This window comes from Lampris incognitus, chromosome 7, assembly GCF_029633865.1.
Source record: "Lampris incognitus isolate fLamInc1 chromosome 7, fLamInc1.hap2, whole genome shotgun sequence".
Taxonomy (NCBI): Eukaryota; Metazoa; Chordata; class Actinopteri; order Lampriformes; family Lampridae; genus Lampris; species Lampris incognitus.
Genome location: NC_079217.1, coordinates 8797484 through 8817791, shown reverse-complemented (window position 1 = coordinate 8817791; position 20308 = coordinate 8797484). Strand labels below are relative to the sequence as shown.

General features: G+C 45.4%; 1 protein-coding gene across 1 annotated transcript; it reads left to right on the top strand.

The window, feature by feature from the left end:
- Positions 1-2548: 2548 nt before the first annotated feature.
- dhx34 (DEAH (Asp-Glu-Ala-His) box polypeptide 34) lies at positions 2549-18965 on the top strand. Its single transcript, XM_056283958.1, has 16 exons — positions 2549-3444; positions 4520-4831; positions 7506-7760; positions 8130-8232; positions 8614-8831; positions 9123-9297; positions 11183-11376; positions 12189-12290; positions 12399-12662; positions 13548-13721; positions 13875-13980; positions 14219-14325; positions 15466-15732; positions 16734-16925; positions 17364-17508; positions 18735-18965. The coding sequence occupies exons 1-16, from the start codon at positions 2752-2754 to the stop codon at positions 18875-18877; spliced, it is 3450 nt and encodes a 1149-aa protein (XP_056139933.1). The 5' UTR covers positions 2549-2751; the 3' UTR covers positions 18878-18965.
- Positions 18966-20308: the final 1343 nt, after the last annotated feature.

Sequence of the window (20308 nt, the reverse complement as noted above, 5' to 3'; positions counted from 1 at the left end):
ATACACTACCGTTCAAAAGTTTGGGATCACATTGAAATGTCCATATTTTTGAAGGAAAAGCACTGTACTGTTCAATGAAGATAACTTTAAACTAGTCTTAACTTTAAAGAAATACACTCTATACATTGCTAATGTGGTAAATGACTATTCTAGCTGCAAATGTCTGTTTTTTGGTGCAATATCTACATAGGTGTATGGAGGCCCATTTCAAGCAACTATCACTCCAGTGTTCTAATGGTACAATGTGTTTGCTCATTGGCTCAGAAGGCTAATTGATGATTAGAAAACCCTTGTGCAATCATGTTCACACATCCGAAAACAGTTTAGCTCGTTACAGAAGCTACAAAACTGACCTTCCTTTGAGCAGATTGAGTTTCTGGAGCATCACATTTGTGGGGTCAATTAAACGCTCAAAATGGCCAGAAAAAGAGAACTTTCATCTGAAACTCGACAGTCTATTCTTGTTCTTAGAAATGAAGGCTATTCCATGCGAGAAATTGCTAAGAAATTGAAGATTTCCTACACCGGTGTGTACTACTCCCTTCAGAGGACAGCACAAACAGGCTCTAACCAGAGTAGAAAAAGAAGTGGGAGGCCGCGTTGCACAACTGAGCAAGAAGATAAGTACATTAGAGTCTCTAGTTTGAGAAACAGACGCCTCACAGGTCCCCAACTGGCATCTTCATTAAATAGTACCCGCAAAACACCAGTGTCAACATCTACAGTGAAGAGGCGGCTGCGGGATTCTGGGCTTCAGGGCAGAGTGGCAAAGAAAAAGCCATATCTGAGACTGACCAATAAAAGAAAAAGATTAAGATGGGCAAAAGAACACAGACATTGGACAGAGGAAGACTGGAAAAAGTGTTGTGGACGGATGAATCCAAGTTTGAGGTGTTTGGATCACAAAGAAGAACGTTTGTGAGACGCAGAACAAATGAAAAGATGCTGGAAGAATGCCTGACGCCATCTGTTAAGCATGGTGGAGGTAATGTGATGGTCTGGGGTTGCTTTGGTGCTGGTAAGGTGGGAGATTTGTACAGGGTAAAAGGGATTCTGAATAAGGAAGGCTATCACTCCATTTTGCAACGCCATGCCATACCCAGTGGACAGCGCTTGATTGGAGCCAATTTCATCCTACAACAGGACAATGACCCTAAACACACCTCCAAATTGTGCAAGAACTATTTAGAGCAGAGGCAGGCAGCTGGTATTCTATCGGTAATGGAGTAGCCAGCGCAGTCACCAGATCTGAACCCCATTGAGCTGTTGTGGGAGCAGCTTGACCGTATGGTACGCAAGAAGTGCCCATCCAACCAATCCAACTTGTTGGAGCTGCTTCTGGAAGCGTGGGGTGCAATTTCTCCAGATTACCTCAACAAATTAACAGCTAGAATGCCAAAGGTCTGCAATGCTGTAATTGCTGCAAATGGAGGATTCTTTGACGAAAGCAAAGTTTGATGTAAAAAAATCTTATTTCAAATACAAATCATTATTTCTAACCTTGTCAATGTCTTGACTCTATTTTCTATTCATTTCACAACATATGGTGGTGAATAAGTGTGACTTTTCATGGAAAACACAAAATTGTTTGGGTGATCCCAAACTTTTGAACGGTAGTGTATATATATATATATATATATATATATATATATATACTAGAAGAACCCCGCTACAATGTAGCGGTTTGGTTATCCACCCATCTAAATCTCCCTCCTCTTCATCCTGCCAGCTAACCGCCTTCCCCCTGCCCCTAAACCCCCCCCTCCACTCCAACTCCCTCCCCCCAAATGCTCAGAATCATCTGAAATGCCGAGAAAAGTGGTTTTTAGCCATTTTTAGAAAATGCATATTTTGCATAATAATATGCATAATTATTATAATTATTTTAATTTTCTGCTATTTTTCTGGTCCTCTCTGGAACAATACATACCACCTCCAAAAAAAATGAGGATCATAAGTGCATTTTTGCAAAAATGCATATATTTTGCATAATGCCAAAACATTTCCAAGTCCCAGAAATTTTTTTTTATATAGGTGAAAAAATCAAAGATGCTCAGAATCATCTGAAATGCCGAGAAAAGTGGTTTTTAGCCATTTTTAGAAAAATTTCATATTTTGCATATTTATGCATAATTATGCATAATTTTAATTTTCTGGGATTTTTCCCTCTGAGACAATACCTACCGCCTCCGAAAAGAATTAGGATCATAAGTGCTTTAGTTTTCGGTCCCGCTATCTACACTAACTAACACACACACACGCTAACACCACACACACACACACATTACGAAATTATATGAGTAGATTATATATCAAGACTGTACAATTATAAACAATCAAGATAATTTCCTTTGAGAGCATCAACAACCTGTGTTTTTACGAGACCTTTTAGTAGACGGACCGGAAACGGTCCCGCAGTGTTATTGTTCCGCCTCTGGCAACATGCTGGGCTGTTTTCATTTCTCTCGATACTTTTTAAATTACAACGACGTCATGTTGGTTTCAGACTCCATCGGAGTTTTCCGTTCACATACATTTCGAGGGATAACGTCTCGGGTGGCACCGACGCATTGACATAAAACGACAGTTTAGGGTTCGTCTAGCTCCATTTAGCGCTGTGGTTGTTGCAGAAGTTAGCGCCGGATGTCTGGCTCTCCCGCTTCTCTGGTCAATGTAGCTCGTTTTGTCCACAGCTATTCGACAGCGCTAGTTATCCGAGGCTGTTGTTAATTGGGTTTGGTTTGGCTGAGTATGGATTCCGGCCGGAGGAGAGACGCCGGGAGTTGGGACTGGGACAGCGCACGGTGCCGCGCTCAGCTGGACGAGGTCTTCTTTCGCCAGCATGACTACGTACAAGCGGGCAGTTCCGAGCACAAGGAGTTCTGGGCCTTCTTTGAACGTTTCCAGCGGTTCAAGACCAAAAAAGAGATGTCGGGAGCCGGGAGCGGCCGAAGCGACGATGGTAAAGAAAGGAAAGAGACGGACCCTGCAGGTGTAGATCTCGGCCTCCCCAAAGAGTACGACGCCCGGTATCGGATCAATATATCTGTGTGCACCAGGGACATAGAGGAGCGTCTCGGGAGGTCCGAACACAGACAGAGCTCATCCGGGCCGGGGAGTCGGGAGATCGCGGATTGTCGGTTGGCTTTCTTGCACTTCCTAGACTTCTGCCAGAAGCAAAGTTTCGGCAAACTCGCCAAGCTGCGCCGGGAGCAGAAGAATCTACCCATCTACCAGTACCGGGACCGGATCGTGGAGCTTGTGCGGCGGCACCCAGTCGTGGTAGTGGCGGGAGACACGGGGTGCGGGAAGTCCACCCAGGTGCCGCAGTACCTTCTCTCCTCCGGCTTCAGCCACATCGCCTGCACGCAGCCCCGACGCATCGCCTGCATATCCCTGGCCAAAAGGGTGAGCTTCGAGAGCCTCAACCAGTATGGCTCAAAGGTGCGTGACATTTTACAGTTACTTTGAACAAACGCCAGGGGTGCCAAACATCACTGCCGTAGTTTGCGTTTATTCGCTCGCTCACAATGAGATGAAGCCTCTTCGTGTTGTGTGAGCTGTCTAGACTGTAAATAATACCTGTTTTTTACATTTTGATTAACCTTTAGTATGCTACTTGATTTCTCAGTCCAATGGGGTGGGGGGGGGGTGACATACCCAAACTAAAATGGCTGTAAGTCTTGGACCACTTTTGAATATAATCATAATCATGATCTCTCCAGAAAGGAGCTCTTTGTAGCTTGCACTGTAGTGTCAGATTTAATGTAAAAGTTACTGCAATGGAGATGCAGAAGCTTACAGCAGTGTAAACTGGATTTTATCTTAACAGAGATCGTTATTTGAGTGAAAATAGCTTCCTTTGGCTTTGTCTCTTGTGCCTGTAAATCAAGACTCAAATCAAGTCAAGTCAGTTTTATTTGTACAGCCCAATATCACAAATTACAAGTTTGCCTCAGGAGGCTTTACAGCAACACAACAGCCTGTCCTTAGATCCTCACATCAGATAAGGAACAACTCCCTTAAAAAAACACCCTTTAACAGGGAGAAAAAATAGGAAGAAGCCCCGGGGGGGAGGGGGGGGGCAACAGAGGAGGGATCTCTCTCCCAAGACCGACAGATGTGCAATGGATGTTGTGTTTACCCAATTTACAGAATACAACATTGAAAGAGGGTAACTGAATTATAATGGAATTATGAAATATATTTGAAGAATATGATGAGGAGGAGGAGCTATTGCCAAAGGTTTTGCCGGTTGTCTCTTCAATTTCAATTTTGTACTGCCAAAACATATGCATTTTACATTGTTTTTACTATGGCTATGTATAGGTAGCTCTCCAAAATTCTCATTTGGAGGGTCTAAATGACCACTTTCTTCTAAATGATGTGATGGGCCTTTTGGAGTGTGCAAGACAACATGTTTTTGTACCTTTCGTCTAGATTGCCTCCTACAGGGCCAGTCTACTCAAGGATGTTAATATCTGTTACAAAATTCAAAGTGTGGATTTTAATTTTACAGGTGGGCTACCAGATCCGCTTCGAAACAACCCGCACACCTGCCACCAAACTGCTCTTTCTGACAGAGGGTCTACTACTAAGGCAAATCCAGCAGGATGGAGCCCTTGCTCAGTACCAGGCTCTCATTGTGGATGAGGTGCACGAGCGGCACCTGCACTGTGACTTCCTGCTTGGCGTTTTGCGTTCTCTGCTGGCCAGCCGTCCAGACTTACGCCTGATTCTCATGTCTGCCACCATCAACATCAAACTCTTCTCTAGCTATTTTAGCCAAGCACCTGTCCTGCAAGTGCCAGGCAGGCTCTTTCCCATACAGGTAAGTGGACAACACACACACACATGTAGTTAAAATTCAAGTTCAACCTTTGTATTTTTGGATAAGTATATTTAAATTTTATATTGTCTCATTTAGCAGGTGCTTTTTTGAAAAGTGTCTTGCATGAGTCAGCAGTTTGCAGGTAGATTCATGTGTCACCAACAGGCATCAGAGCACTAAATAGTTATAACATAGCCAAAAATACATTTCATTCATGTGTCTTAGATCTTCCATAGGGAGTGGTAGGAGATTTGAATTACAAATTAGCTGCACGGTGCCACGTACAGTGTCACAGACATATCATAACCAAGATCATAGGTATATGTTTGCACATGTGAGTACTTTTCCTCAGCACTGTGCTCAACATAAAAGTACCCATTAGACAGGATGTCCCACTTGCTTAACCAGACAAAAAGTCTCAGGCATGATTACAGTCGGTCCTGGGTTTGAGCCCAACCTGGATAGTGTCCCCTTCTGTCTCTCTCAGTCCCATATTTCCTGTATATTTCTATGATCCTGTCAATAAAGGCAAAAAAACAACAAAAAAAACCACACAGGGCATTGTTGGTAAACATCAACAATCAAATGTCCCCATCAGAAATAGCAATTAAACGCATGTAAGAAGAAAAAATGTGTCATATAAAGACTTTTTAAAGAAGAGAACAAAAGAATCGGAACACAAATATAAAACATAAAAACAAACTGGCAAACATTATGAGAAGCAGCAAAAGGGATTACTACAGCAAATTACTAGAGGACAATAAAAACAGCATAAAAAATACATGGAAGGTATTGAATGATATTATTAAAAATAAAAAGAGGAAAACTCGATACCCAAATTATTTCCTAACCAAAAATAATAAAACTATCAACGATATGGCCTTAATTTTTCATGACGTCAATGATTTTTTTTTTGTTGCATGAAAACGTAAGTAAACACATGTAAAAGTAAACGACAATCAATAGACGTATTCCCTTATTTACATGCGCCAAACGTGTGTGCGCAGCTTGTGAGACAAAAACGAGCCACGAGTCTTGTGTTCGTAAACTTAACTGCGCTCATTTTGAAGAGATCATCATAGAGAAATTGATTTAAAACAAAACGAAATGCCTCACAGGTGTTGCGCTGTCGGTTGCACAAATCATGAGGATGATAAAAACAAGCAGTTTAGATTCTGAGTTACCTCAGAACTAAAGTTTCAGTTTAGCTCTGAGGTAATTCAGAAAATGTGACATCACTGAAGGGACTGTCAGGTTCATTGTCATTTTAGTTTGAAGCTTGCGAAGACTTCCCTCTTTTTGCTTGTATTACTTGGTATTATGCCTGCCTTCTTATCTTCCTCTCAACTGTCACTTTGTTCTGTGCAGTTGTGTGTTTAAACACACTTGCATTCTAGTCTGGGTGCTCTGGATCATCTGATCTCTCCCCTGAAAAAGGAAGAGAACGTTTAAATCCAGTTGAACAAAGATTTTATTTATTTCTACCTTTGTCATGTGTCTCCAGTAGAAAGTTGAATTGTTTGTACGGTTATGAGATCGAGGCTGGAGTCAAATTATGACCTCAAACATCATGGCACAAGAAAGCTGATGGAACCGCTATCAAACTTGAGGAAGGCTAGGCATTAACAACTCAAACTTTGGTTTGGCAGTTGCTCTACTAGGACAGTATCGTATTTAGAGCTGTTATGTATTTACGTACTTTCAATCACAATACTGATTTGTGTAAGAAACGGATACACACCAGATATGAAATGTTCTCCGCAAATCTTCACGTTTGATATTTGCTCGTCTTACCACGTCGTCCCGACGGATCGCATGAATCCACGCCTGTCTTCTTCGTTTTTCGATTGGAGTTTTCCCTTTCGGCATCCGATAAAAATGCAGTATTGAATTTACCGAGTGAATGAAGTGATTAGTGCTAAAGGAGACAAAATTTCGCAAATGGGAAAAAAATCAATCTCTAGAATACAAATGTATTAGGTGGTATATCTCCTCCAAAATGCTGTTTTTCATGAGTGGAAAGGAACCACACCAACCTTCAAATCTTATTTTGAAGGTCAGTGACAATGATTAGGATGATGACTGAAGGATGATGATTGATAAAATGCAAATGAGCCTTGTGTTTTGCTAGATGTGTAGTATGAACTTTTATGATGGAAGGAGTAGAGAAACTTTGCTCAAATAGTGGGTCTCCAGCTATTTTAGTGTCCAAATACTTTAATCAAACTGCCAAACAGAAATTTCAATAGAAAATAAAATCTAGCGTTCCCATTTTTGTGTAGCAATGCAGCTGCCAGTGCTGCTCTGTGTACCATCCATCCATCCAACCATTATCCAAACCACTTATCCTGCTCTCAGGGTCGCAGGGATGCTGGAGCCTATCCCAGCAGTCATTGGGCGGCAGGCAGGGAAACCATGTAAGCCTTAATTGAGGGCCATCAAATGAGGCACATAAAGTGTTGCTTCTAGTTCAGTTAGGTTTTTAGAGTTTGGGAGTTGTCCTTATTCTTCCAATCAGTCAGTCGATCAAGCAAAGAAATAAACGTTATTGGCATAGAAAATGTCATACTTGAGAATACCATGCACTGCAATTAAGAATTTTTTTTTAAAATGGCAAATATGAATGTAATTTCCCTGTACATAGGATAAGAGACATTATATCCTCCTCTTCCAGGTGATCTATCAGCCCATTCCTCCTGAGGAGCAGTCCTCGCGTTCAGAGAAGCTGGACCCGAGACCTTATCTGCGGATCCTGCAGGGCATCGACCAGCGCTACCCACCTGAAGAGCGGGGCGATCTGCTGCTCTTCCTCAGCGGCGTGGCAGAGATATCCACCATCCAGGAAGCTTGCCAGATATACGCCACCCACACCCGTCGCTGGATAGTCCTACCGCTGCACAGCACCCTCTCGCTGGCCCAGCAGGATAAGGTTTCATGTTACATTCACTTCCAGATGTTTCTAATTCCAGTTTCATACAGGTCGGCTGCTGGTGCAACATCTGTGTTTCTGTGTGAATTCATTTTACCTGTTACTTGTTTTTTTTATTTCATTAATGGGGTTTTTCATCATAGTATCTAGTATACTCCTAATAGTTGACACAATACTTCTTTGTCTCTTTGCATTTGGTTAAATCTACTTTGTCTCACTGTTTTAACTCTTTCTGCTGCCGCACAGAATAATTTCTCTATGGGGCTAAATTAATCCCATCTAATCTTAATCAGAATACCCACATGGCTTTGCCATTTGATATGTTAGGGTGTAAGTCACCTCTCCTAACTGCATAATATTGTTCTGTAGGTGTTTGACATTGCTCCCCCAGGGGTGAGAAAGTGCATCATCTCCACAAACATTGCAGAGACCTCAGTCACCATCGACGGCGCACGCTTCGTCGTTGATTCTGGTATGGAACTGAGACGCTAAGCCTTTCTCATGGTAAATCTTAGCCTGGGGTCCTTAAACGGGATTAGCTTAACCTTATTTCACACTTGCGAAAAAATGAGCTCTGGGTTTACTTGATGTTCCCACTGATAACTCCGAATGACTGAGGATAACCTTGCTGCTGAGCCAAGGCAGATAACTGTATTTAATATCAGGAATGACTCGGTTTGGAATCGGCTGCTGTAAAACCCTTGTTAGCCCGCGACTAAGACCTACTTAAGCGAAAGGACAGCTGAGGCGTGTTCAGTATCCCCTTTAATATGTAGCGCTATGTGACCCAATAGCGCTCAAGTCAAGGTTAAAGAATTGTTATTTGCAGTAACGGTGTTGCGTTCCCCTACAGGAAAGGTGAAAGAGATGAGTTTTGATCCCAAGGCCAAGATGCAGCGTCTGCAGGAGTTCTGGATAAGCCGAGCCAGCTCGGAGCAGAGGAAGGGCCGAGCCGGGCGGACGGGTCCGGGAGTGTGTTACCGTCTCTATGCCGAGTCCGACTACGACGCCTTTGCACCTTACCCTGTCCCTGAAATCCACAGAGTGGCTCTGGACTCCCTCATACTCCAGGTATTTCGGTTTGTCTCTGGGGTTGTCTCCCTTTTTGTCTTGATTTGTTTGTGTGTCTACAACTCTATCTGTTTACCTGTCAGTGTCTCTTTTTTTCAGTCTCTATCTCCCTCTTTCACTCTGTCTCTCTCTCTCTATGTTATTCTTGTTCTCTCTCTTTCTCTCTCTCTCTCCCTCTCTCTCTGTGTCTGTGCCTGTGTGCTTGTCTCAAATACCAGAAGAACAGGTGTTTACGTTTACTCCATATTTACCATTTCCACCTCATCACTGACGGCCTTGTTTTCCTTTCAGATGAAGAGTATGTGCCTTGGAGATCCACTTTCTTTTGTCTTCATCGATCCACCTCCGACTGCCAGTATCCAGACAGCAGTGACCTATCTGAAGGAGCAGGGGGCGCTGGACAGCCGTGGTGAGCTCACCTCCATCGGGAGCTTACTGGCACAGCTGCCTGTGGATGTGGTCATAGGTACGGTCTTCAGATGTACTTTTTTCCTAGTGTTAAGTTTATTTCTCATTCATTATGTTTGCATTTATTTATTAAGAGACAAACAAAAGCAATTATAATTAAAGGTAAGGACACACCTGAGGAAATCCATCATCATGGTAAATAAAATCAAACTAGAACTTGTGTGCATGTGTGTGGCTATGAAAGAGAGGAAGAACATGTCAGTGTGTGTGTGTGTGTGTGTGTGTGTGTTGTTTGTTGCTTGTTGCTTGATTCTTTCCCCACATTTGCTGCCACCATATCTATTAGGATTTACAAAGCTGTCGTAGTTTATGTTTTGAAGCTGCAGCTGCAGTAAACTTCATTGATTAAAAATACCATATCATTGGGTTTAAGGACTTTTCTGATGGCAAGCTGAAAATGTCCCATTAAAGACGGGTCAGCATTCAAATACATCCACATGTGTAATATTGAAACACTGGAAAGAGAAGCTAGGGATCAACTTTTCTCAGAATGGCAAAGTACCAAAATGAAAGCAGCCACAGGGAGGCGACAGTGATGGGCTGCTGTGAATGATGCTCTAAGTCAGGGGTGCCCAACTCCAGGCCTCATGGGCCGCAGTGTCTACGGGTATTTGTTCCAACCATGCACTACACCACCTGATTTAACTAATTAGCTCACCTCTTGGACCAAGGAGGGAAAGGAATTAGTTAAATCAGGCAGTATAGTGCATGGCTGCAACACTGCGACCCTCAAGGCCTGGAATTGGGCACCCCTGTTCTAAGTCCATCCATCCATCCATTATCTGAACCGCTTATCCTGCTGTCAGGGTCGTGGGCATGCTGGAGCCTATTCCAGCAGTCACTGGGCGCGGCAGGCAGGGAGACACCCTAGACAGGCCGCCAGGCCATCACAGGGCCGACACACACACACACACACACACACACACCCACACACACACATTCATACCTAGGGGCAATTTAGTACGGCCGATTCACCTGACCTACATGTCTTTGGACTGTGGGAGGAAACCGGAGCCCCCGGAGGAAACCCACACAGACACGGGGAGAACACGCAAACTCCACACAGAGGACGACCCGGGATGACCCACCAAGGTTGGACTACCCCGGGGCTTGAACCCAGGACCTTCTTGCTGTGAGGCGACCATGCTAACCACTGCGCCACCGTGCCACCGATGCTCTACGTCAATTTCCAGAAATTGTTTATCACATTTTGAGGCCCCGTAACCAGATCTGTCTAGCCTGCATCCAGATCCTAGAATCACTTTTCATCACTTACTCTCAAAGGTTCTGCTCACTTTTCACATTTTCTCGAGCGAGGCAGCGTAATGATAATGGAGTGGTACCAAAATGGCCGTTCAGGCTGAATACCGGGCGAAAGTCTAACAACTGCAAACACATTTTAGAGCCTTCGATGGGTGTCAGACACACGCTAGTTAAGATGTAGTAGCATTTTTGAATTCGACTGGCTGTCAGTGAGACAGTACATCAGTTGCTCAGACATGGAGCGCAAAAGCTTCTGCTTCTCTTTTTTTCTTTTTTTTTTTTTTTCTTTTTTGAAGATTTTTTTTAATCGCAGATGTTTAATGATGTGTTTTGGTTTCAATCTTGATGAAATCCACTTGCATTTTATGAAATACTTGTGAAATAATGATTTGTTAAAAATCCCTTCAGTTATTCTTAACAAGCTCAACCAAAATAGATTGTTGGGAATGATGTTTTTCAAGTTGTCTGATCCAAGCGGACTTGTTTCCCCTTGCAGGTATCATAAAGTTAAGTCAGATAACTTTGCAAAAATAAAAGAATGTATCCTCATAATTTCTAGTGTCGTCGGTTGTCTTGTTAGGTTTGAGATCTGGATAAAGGTGCGTGCTTATTCCCCTCAGGGAAGATGCTGGTGCTGGGCTGTTTGTTCGACCTGGTGGAGCCGGTGCTGACGGTGGCGGCAGCCCTCAGCGTCCAGTCGCCCTTCCTGCGCAGCGCACAGCACAACCCGGACTGCGTCACTGCCCGCCAGCCCCTGCAAAGCAGCCAGGGAGACCCCTTCACGCTCCTCAACACCTTCAACGCCTGGGTGGAGGTCAGTGGGGGAGAGCGCTTTTCTCAGTTCAGTTTGTTGGGACGCACAGCGTTAAGAACACAGGCGCACAAATACTGTGTTTCAAAGCGAACAGACTATCTAATCAAACCTGTGAGAGAGTATCTACATATTGGCAGCACGGTGGCCCAGTGGTTAACAATGTTGCCTCACGTCAAGAAGGTCCTGGGTTCGAACCTCAGGCCGTGCCAGGTCCTTTCTATGTGGAGTTTGCATGTTCTCTCCGTGTCTGCGTGGGTTTCCTCCGGATGCTCCGGTTTCCTCCCACCATCAAAAAGACATGCATGTTAGGGTTAATACTCCTGCCTGTGCCCCTGAGCAAGGCAATAGGGAAGAGAATTGGAGTTGGTCCTCGGGTGCTGCAGCTGCCCACTGCTCCTATACAACAGGATGGGTTAAATGCAGAAGACAAATTTCATTGTAGCCTACAAAGACAAAATAAAGTGGCTTTCATTTTCATTTAATTTCAAGAATATCAAAATATCTAAATATTTTAAGCTGTTAAGTAAAGCATTTATTAATGATAGTTATCTTTCTGTACAAAGTGCGAAAACAAAAACCAGTGCAAATGACTAGTTACCAATAGGTAACACGTGTAAATAGTGGGTCTCTACTATACAGTATCTATATACATAGTGTTGGACGGGGAGAGTCATGTTGCTCAGATAACAAATCCTTCTAAAAAGAATATACAGCACACGGAGGCTCTAAACACACTTAAAACAGGATAAATTTGTTATCTTTCCCCCTTGTTGAACACGTGTGATGACACCGTTACCCGCTGACCTCATCAGGTGAAGGGTGAGCGAGGTGGAGGTTCAAGAAAATGGTGTAGGAGGAGAGGCCTGGAGGAGCAGCGGCTCTACGAGATGGTCAACCTGCGCAGGCAGTTCAAGGTGAGCCAACGGAAACCTGCAGACTTCTACAAGCTTCACAAGCATTGGTCTCCCATAAAGACCGTCTTGTTTTTCTATTTTTAACCATCTCTTTCCTTCCGGTAACAGGACCTGCTGAAGAGCCACGGCCTGCTGGACTCAGAGCACGGCACTCCCTCTGGTGGCAACCGGGGGCAGCGCAGGGAGAGGCTGACGGAGAGGAGGAGGCTACATCAGCTGAAGAGAGACCACGAGCTGCAGGAGGGCAGCAGGCGTAAGGTGCTGAAGATGGAGGAGGGCCAGGAGGGGGAGGGCTCCTCGGGGTCCGACGCGGAGGATGCAGGCCGAGGCAGGAAGGAGAAGGACGGCGTGAAACAGAACATGGATATACAGGTGACTTCAGAACAGCTGCTCAGAGTGAAAGAGGTTTGGCTGTATCTGCAATGTGTACCCCCCCCCCCACACACACACACACACACCCACACACCACCACCACCAAAAAAAAGCTCCTTATCCAGTCAGTAAAATTATAGGTGGTCCTGTTTAGGCCGAGGGAAAGAGCATGGCGTTAACATAGGCAGAGTAAGGATTCCCATTCACTGGGTTATTGAGTAGGTAAACCAAGACACCTTCACTGTTAGGTTTACGGGCTCTGCTACCTTCATAGCTCCCTTGGTTGAGTATGGCAGTAATACTGTGAGATTAAGGGATAAATACCCCACAGGGGCAATGGGGCAGTGGATGGTTCAATCCAAATCAACTTGTAGTTCCAGGAGTACATATGTGACTCTGTGGGGTTGAGTGTCTATCCAGTGGCATGTATTATTTTAGCATACAGCTGATTCACTAAGAAGCACTTATTTCAATTGTATTTTAACCTTGTGATTAGTTCAACAGTTACTATAGCAATATCCTCGCACTAAAATAAATTGAACATTATGTTATGAGTCACCTTCAGAAGTTAAAAAGATGGATAATTCTGTGGTGATAAGAAGTTAATGGGAAGATAATTTCATGCAGGATTTTCCAGTAGATTCTTCAAAGATTTGGAAAAAGCTTTAAGTCATCTAATGTGCCGTCTGTTTGCCAATGAGCGGGACAACACGAAACCGCCAGAATTCACCATGCAAAGTTTCAAAACACTAACCACATACCAAGTGAAAAAAATGTACCGGAAAGAGGGAGTTTAACTCTTTGGAGAGAGAGAGAGTGTGTGTGTGTGTGTGTGTGCGTGAGTGTGTATCCCTCTGACCCTGTAATTTATCCGACCTGCGACAGGAAGTAAAGTTCAAATTGCGCCACAACGTGTCAGAGCTGCAGGAGGCGGCCAACGTCAGCCAGGACCTGTCCTCGCGCCAACAGGCTCTGCTGAAGCTGCTGCTCTTCCGGGGCCTCTTCCCACAGCTGGCCGTGCCCGACGAACACAACACCACGCGCAAAGACTCGGACCAGGTCAGCCCACCCAGCTCCGCCCTTACGTTGTGCAAAAGATGGCGCTGTCAAGGAATATACAGTAGTCACTGTGTGTGTGTGTGTGTATTTTACATCACTTGAGTTTCCGGTAGTTTCTGCCTGATAGTCTACCATCTCTTAATTGTTGTCCAGGTTTTCCATACCAGGAATAAGCAGGGGGTTGTGATCCACCCCACCAGCGTGTTTGCCACTGACCCAGAGATCCTCCACATCCCTGAGGAGGACAGCAGAGAGACGGGTAAACACACCGTCGACCCCGTCACCTCACAGCCCTCTTAGATGTCTCTGTGTGTTCCAGTGTGTCTCAACCTCCTCTGAACCGCTAACCAGTCTGTCTCACCGTCTCCGTCTCCACGTCGCTCTGCTTCTCTTCTCTTTTCCATTCCTTTCACTTTCTGTGTGTCTGTGGGAGGGGGGTGGGGGCTCTCTATCTTTCTCGCTTATTCTCTGTCTTTGTCTCACTCGCTTTTTCGCAGGGCCGGATAGGAGAGATAGCAGCAGACACCAGCTGTTAGCCTTTGTCACTCTGTTGGAGACCAACAAGCCGTATTTGTCCAACTGTGTGCGGGCCCCTGCACTGCAGGTCAGTAGTACCAGATGTTCTCTGTGCCTCTAAACACTGAAGATGTAGTTAAAATAAGCCAACTAAAAGATCCTAGTCATATACTCAGATGGTGGTTTTCAGTAGGTTAAAGCTGCTGCAGGGAGTTTGGGATTACTGTTGACTGTGCGCCCCCTGCGGACAAAGACGGTAGTGTTTCCGGGAAGCACAACTTCATTTTGCTTCAGGAACAATTCATTTGTCATATTTCATGAAATATTGTTTCCCCCAGCCCACAGCAGTGCAACACAAAGATAAAAACACATATCCAAAAACTACAAAACACATATAGCCAAACTACAGAAACTACAAAACTACAAAAACACATATCCAAAAACCTTATCCAAAAAATTTCACTGTCCAAGAGAACGAACGCCAGCCAGGATGACTGTCGGAACTGCCGGTCTGCGTGGGCTAGCAGTTAGCTTAGCCTGCCCCCCTTCCACGTCCTGTCAGACTGCCCTCGGTGTTTCCTCTTCGGGCACAGCTCCGGGCAGGGCCGCAATCCTTGGGCCCACCGGACGCAGCAGACCAGGCTCCCTCAGCTGATCCGATGCCAGCTCTCCCAGCCAGACACCTTCGACACACCTCCCTGCACTCCACACGACAACACTAAAAACACGGTTAACGCTAGGCGAGGCCGCCGCCAGACCGCCGTCATTGTTATCGGAACTGCCGGTCTGCATGGGTGAGCAGTTAGCTTCGCCTGCCCCACTTCCACATCCTGTCAGACCACCCTCGGTGTCCCTAAGTATGAGTGTGTGTGTGTGTGTGTGTGTGTGTGTGTCAGCCCTGTGATGGCCTGGTGGCCTGTCCAGGGTGTCTCCCCGCCTGCCGCCCAATGACTGCTGGGATAGGCTCCAGCATCCCCGCAACCCTGAGAGCAGGATAAGCGGTTCAGATAATGGATGGATGGATGGATGGATGGATGGATGGATGGATGGATGGACTGATAAATGATCAGTGAAAAACTCCTTGCAGCAGCTTTAAACCAACTGTACTCAGTGACATTGAGCATATATGTTTGTGTGAATATATCTACACGTTTGGGTTATTTCCTGCAGAATCTGACTGACTTTAATTCCATTTGTGCGACTTTCCACACACACACAACCCTCCAAGGCTCTGCTGCTGGTGGCTAACTCCATAGACACGAACGCTGACTGCATGCGTCTGGTTGTGGACGGCTGGCTAGAGTTGGAGCTGAGGGATGCGGAGGCGGCCCTGAAGCTCCTGTCCACCGCCGTCACCCTCAGAGCCGAGTGGGAGCGCCTCCTGCTGGCCCAGCTGGGGCAGGGCGCGGCCGGGGGCTTGGCGGGACCAGGGGTGTCCCGCAGAGACATGGAGAAGCTGAGCGACAGCCTGGTCCGCTTCCTGCTCTACACTGAGGTACTGCTGAACGCACAACTCCTCTCTCGACTCCAAATGTAAAAACAAGGACATGCTCACACTGTTGTGTGTGTGCGTGTGTGTGTGTGTGTGGAATAGATTTGCCCGTCATATTTACGAAGTAATAGCGTGAGATAACAGGTCACATGACACTCATTTGTACAGATTTTCACCTGTACTCAGCACAGAACTCTAATTGTCTGTAAGTATGGAATTAAAGAATGGACGGTATCTATTCTAATGTACATAGATACTGGTATCATAGACATTTTTAGATATTCTTTTGTTTTGTTTTTGTTTTTTTGTGTGGCTTTTTTCCCCTCTTTTGCTCCCCAGTTGTACTTGGCCAGTTACCCTATTTTCCGAGTCATCCCGGTCGCTGCTCCGCCCCCTCTGCCGATTCGGGGAGGGCTGCAGACTAACACATGCCTCCTCCGATACATGTGGAGTCACCAGCCGCTTCTTTTCACCTGACAGTGAGGAGTTTCACCAGGGGGACGTGGCGCGTGGGAGGATCATGCTATTCCCCTCAACCCCCCCCCCCCCGAACAGGTGCCCCGATCAACCAGAGGAGGCACTAGTGCAGCGACCAAGACACACACCCACAATCTGGCTTCCCACCCACAGACACAGCCAACTGTGTCTGTAGGGACGCCCGACCAAGCCGGAGGTTTCTTTTGGTTTCTCTTACTTTGAAATATTGTGTTTGTGTTCATCATGTTGACCCATCCTACCGGGTTTGATTCCTAGGGTGGATTGTTAAGGTATAATTGAACATAGATAATTAGATCTAAAATACACACACTGTTCCTGGATTGTCTTGCCGGTGTTGTACCAAAATCTGTGACTCTTGGAAATTGTGACCTGCACGTGACCGCTTTCTGTGTGTTCAGCTCATGTGCATTTCGAATGAAGCGCTGGAGTTTTTGGTATGAAAACAACTTATTGACAAAATAAGAGAGAACCATTTTAACAAATAAGCTCCTCTTCCTCCTCTCCAGGTCAGCTACAGCCTTCGCCGGCTGACCGCTTTCCAGACCCAGAACCTGTATGTTGGCCCTCAGGCCGAGCTGGAGCCATCGCAGACCCAAGCTCCTAACCTCAACCCCCTGTTTCCAGGAGTGGAGGCCAAGCCCGACCCCATTAAAGGAGGCCTCCGCGTCACCAGCTTCTTCACCTACAACTGTCTGGCTGTGAGTCTCCTCTGCTTGAATAAATAAGAGCTCACCAAAAGCGTTTTGCATCCTCACAAACGAGGGATGATGTTGAGTCAAAACGGTACAGTGGAAGAATTTTGTTCCATGTCGTGAGAACTATCAGTTGAAAAACTTGACTATCGGTAGTTATTGTAATTGCGCTTTCTAACAAAACAGTGGTGTTTGCAGAAAATGTGGTCTTCTGTATTTTGGGAACAACAGACATCAGGTTAAAAATATTTTCATTCCAAACAGGCACATAGCATTTGGGATTTACATCCCCACAAATTCACTCCCAGAACTTACTGAGCAGAGAGGGGATGGCTGCCTGGCCCTGGTGGAACTATAATAGAATTAAATAGTAAAAAGGAATAAAAATGTTTGCCATTTGTAAACTTTTATCCCAACTTTTCTATCCTGTTGATGTTTTTGCAGGACTCTCAGAATCTGTACAGCGAGTGTATGCGCACTTTCTGGAGCTGCCCGAACTGTGACCTGTACATGCCCCTGACTCCACTGGAGCGCATGCAGCACGAGGCCTCCTGCAGGCCAGCAGCAGAACAGCAACAGCCGGAAGGAGGTGAGTAAGGGAAAAGAAAAACCCCCACAATTTTCCTCTTCTCCCGTACTCAGTATTTTCAGGGATTTATTTTCCCATTTGCTTCTTCATAGCCCGTGCAGTACTTACGTCCCGGTCGCTTTGAAAGAACCGCAGCGACCTTTTATTCAGCTGGCGATAGGGGAAATATGGCAATGACGACGACTTATCTCGGGCGTGTGAATGGGTAAAACTGTGAAAATGCAAACCAGGGGGCTGTTGGGAGGAAAAAGCACAGCTGAGCTCAGCTGACACCCCCTGGATAAGTAAAGTTTAAAGACAACGTTAAACGGCATTCGGAGCACATCTTGCCTCCGCAGCGTGACATATTGTCAGGTAAAACTGGACATTAGGGCGGGACGGCTCGTAGGGAGGGATGTGATTTGTTCCTTGGGGATTTGATTAGATTGGCCATTTTGCCCCCTGTAGGTTTTATGTGATGCGGGAAGGGGGGAGGGAAACGTTTTGATATTATTGGTTGAAATGTCACTCGCTTGCCCACTCACATGGTGGCGCGATCAGAAAAACTCAGTTGTGTTAAAGGAAGTAAAGGCGATTTGATTTTGATGTAAAATAGGTTAAAAAAAAAAAAAAAGAAGGGGGGGGGCGTGCGGGTAGCATAGTGGTCTATTCTGTTGCCTACCAACACGGGGATCGCCGGTTCGAATCTCCGTGTTACCTCCGGCTTGGTCAGGCGTCCCTGCAGACACAATTGGCTGTGTCTGCAGGTGGGAAGCCAGATGTGGGTACATGTCCTGGTCGCTGCACTAGCGCCTGTTCTGGTCGGTCGGTTGGTCGGGGCGCCTGTTTTGGGAGGGGAACTGAGGGGAATAGCGTGATCCTCCCACGCACTACGTCCCCCTGGCGAAACTCCTCATTGTCAGGTGAAAAGAAGCGGCTGGTGACTCCACATGTATCGGAGGAGGTATGTGGTAGTCTGCAGCCCTCCCTGGATTGGCAGAGGGGGTGGAGCAGCGATCAGGACAGCTCAGAGAGCAGGCTGATTGGCCAGGTACAACTGGGGAGAAAAGGGGGGGGGTAAAAAAAACCCGGAATTTTGTTTGCTTTTTTTTTTTTTTTTTTTTTTGCATATGTTGTTGAATAGGTGCATAATATGAGTAAATGAACTAAAACAAGGTTTAAAAAAAAAGGTCACTTTTCGTTACACGTTAACTTGTTTTTTTTTTTTGTTTTTTTTTATTCTTTAGAGTCAGAGAGTAAGAAGCCGAGCACCTCGTCCATGTCCGGTCTGGGCAGAGTTTATCACTGTGACGTGTGTAATGAAGACTTGACCCTCACCTCCACAGAGATCCTCAAACACAAGAGACAACACATGTACTCTGCCAGGTGACCTTTGACACGCCACGAAAGAACCGCTGTGCATCTTATCTTGTGTCAAGACTCTTTGCTGTAAATCGAATCTAACATTTTTTCAGGAATAAAATATAATGGGTTTTTTTTTTATGCAATGTGTCATTACTTGCTTCTGGTGTGAACTTCAGGGTCATCAAAGTGACACCACCTCCCTCTAGTGGTCAGTGAAGGTATTCTGCTGTTACTTGGTGTACAGATCCACTTGGTGCACATTGAAGCTTTTCAAAAATGAAAATTCAAACATTTAAAAGCAGTTTCTAGGTAAGATACAGACGGGTGGCAAATGAAATGAAAAACCTGAATGCTTGACCCCTACAGGGAGGGGGTCTGGGGGCTCTGTTATACTGTCGGGGGGCATTTTCCTGGCATGGTTTGGGTCCACTTATCCCCTTAAAGGGAAGGGTCACTGCAAATCAACACGAAGTTATTCTGAGTGATCACTTTTATCCTGTTATGAGACATTTCTGTCCTGATGGAGGTGGGCTCTTCCAGGATGGCAGTGCCCCCCCCCCATCCACAGGGCACAGGGGTCACCGAATGGTTTGATGAGTATGAAAATGATGTAAATCATATGCTATGGCCTTCACAGTCACCAGATCTCAACCCAACTGAACACCTATGGGAGGTGTTGGACCGGGGTGTTAGACAGCGCCCTCCACCACCACCATCAAAACACCAAAAGTCACCAAAAATGTATTGTCGGCCATGTTGGAGGATAAGAACACTGTGGGTGAATTGCACTTTAGCAGCAAAATCATCGTCGCCGTAATCAAACATTCCTTCATTTTGTTTAATTTACAAATTTGATAATAATAGCGATAAATGTAAACACTTACCGTTTTGTCGTGTTCCACAAATCATCCGTCACTCATCCCAAAGATTTTGATCTGGCAGGATTCGCATGAACCAAACCTGTAATGTTTTCTTGGAAGGCACAGACAACAAATTCACAATATGAACGACTGACTGTATGACGTTGCTGCTGAAGCTGACAGTAAAAAGCTGTGGTTCCTTTTCAGTACATATTTTGAGCTAACCTTTTCCAAACATGAAGATTTCTTTTGAACGTATGATTCAAAATCTGTGCCCTCGATACAGAAAGGGCGTTTCCGCTCCCCGCATCCCTCACCACAACAGTCACAGGAACACAGGAAGTGGTGTTGCATGGGGAAACAGGTAGCTTCTGCTGATAAATGTGCCACATTTTGAAACCTTGAAACTCTTATGCAGAGAGCTTTTCATATCATGTTGTAGCTGCTGTGCTGAATTTAAAAACATCTGGGTAGCTTATAGTCTTGATGAGCGACTGAGATGGTGGGGCTGGGTCAGTATGACAAGCTGCATAACACTTCGACGCACCAGCCCTTCCAGCTTTGTGTTTATAAAAACCACTTCCCTTTGATTGTGA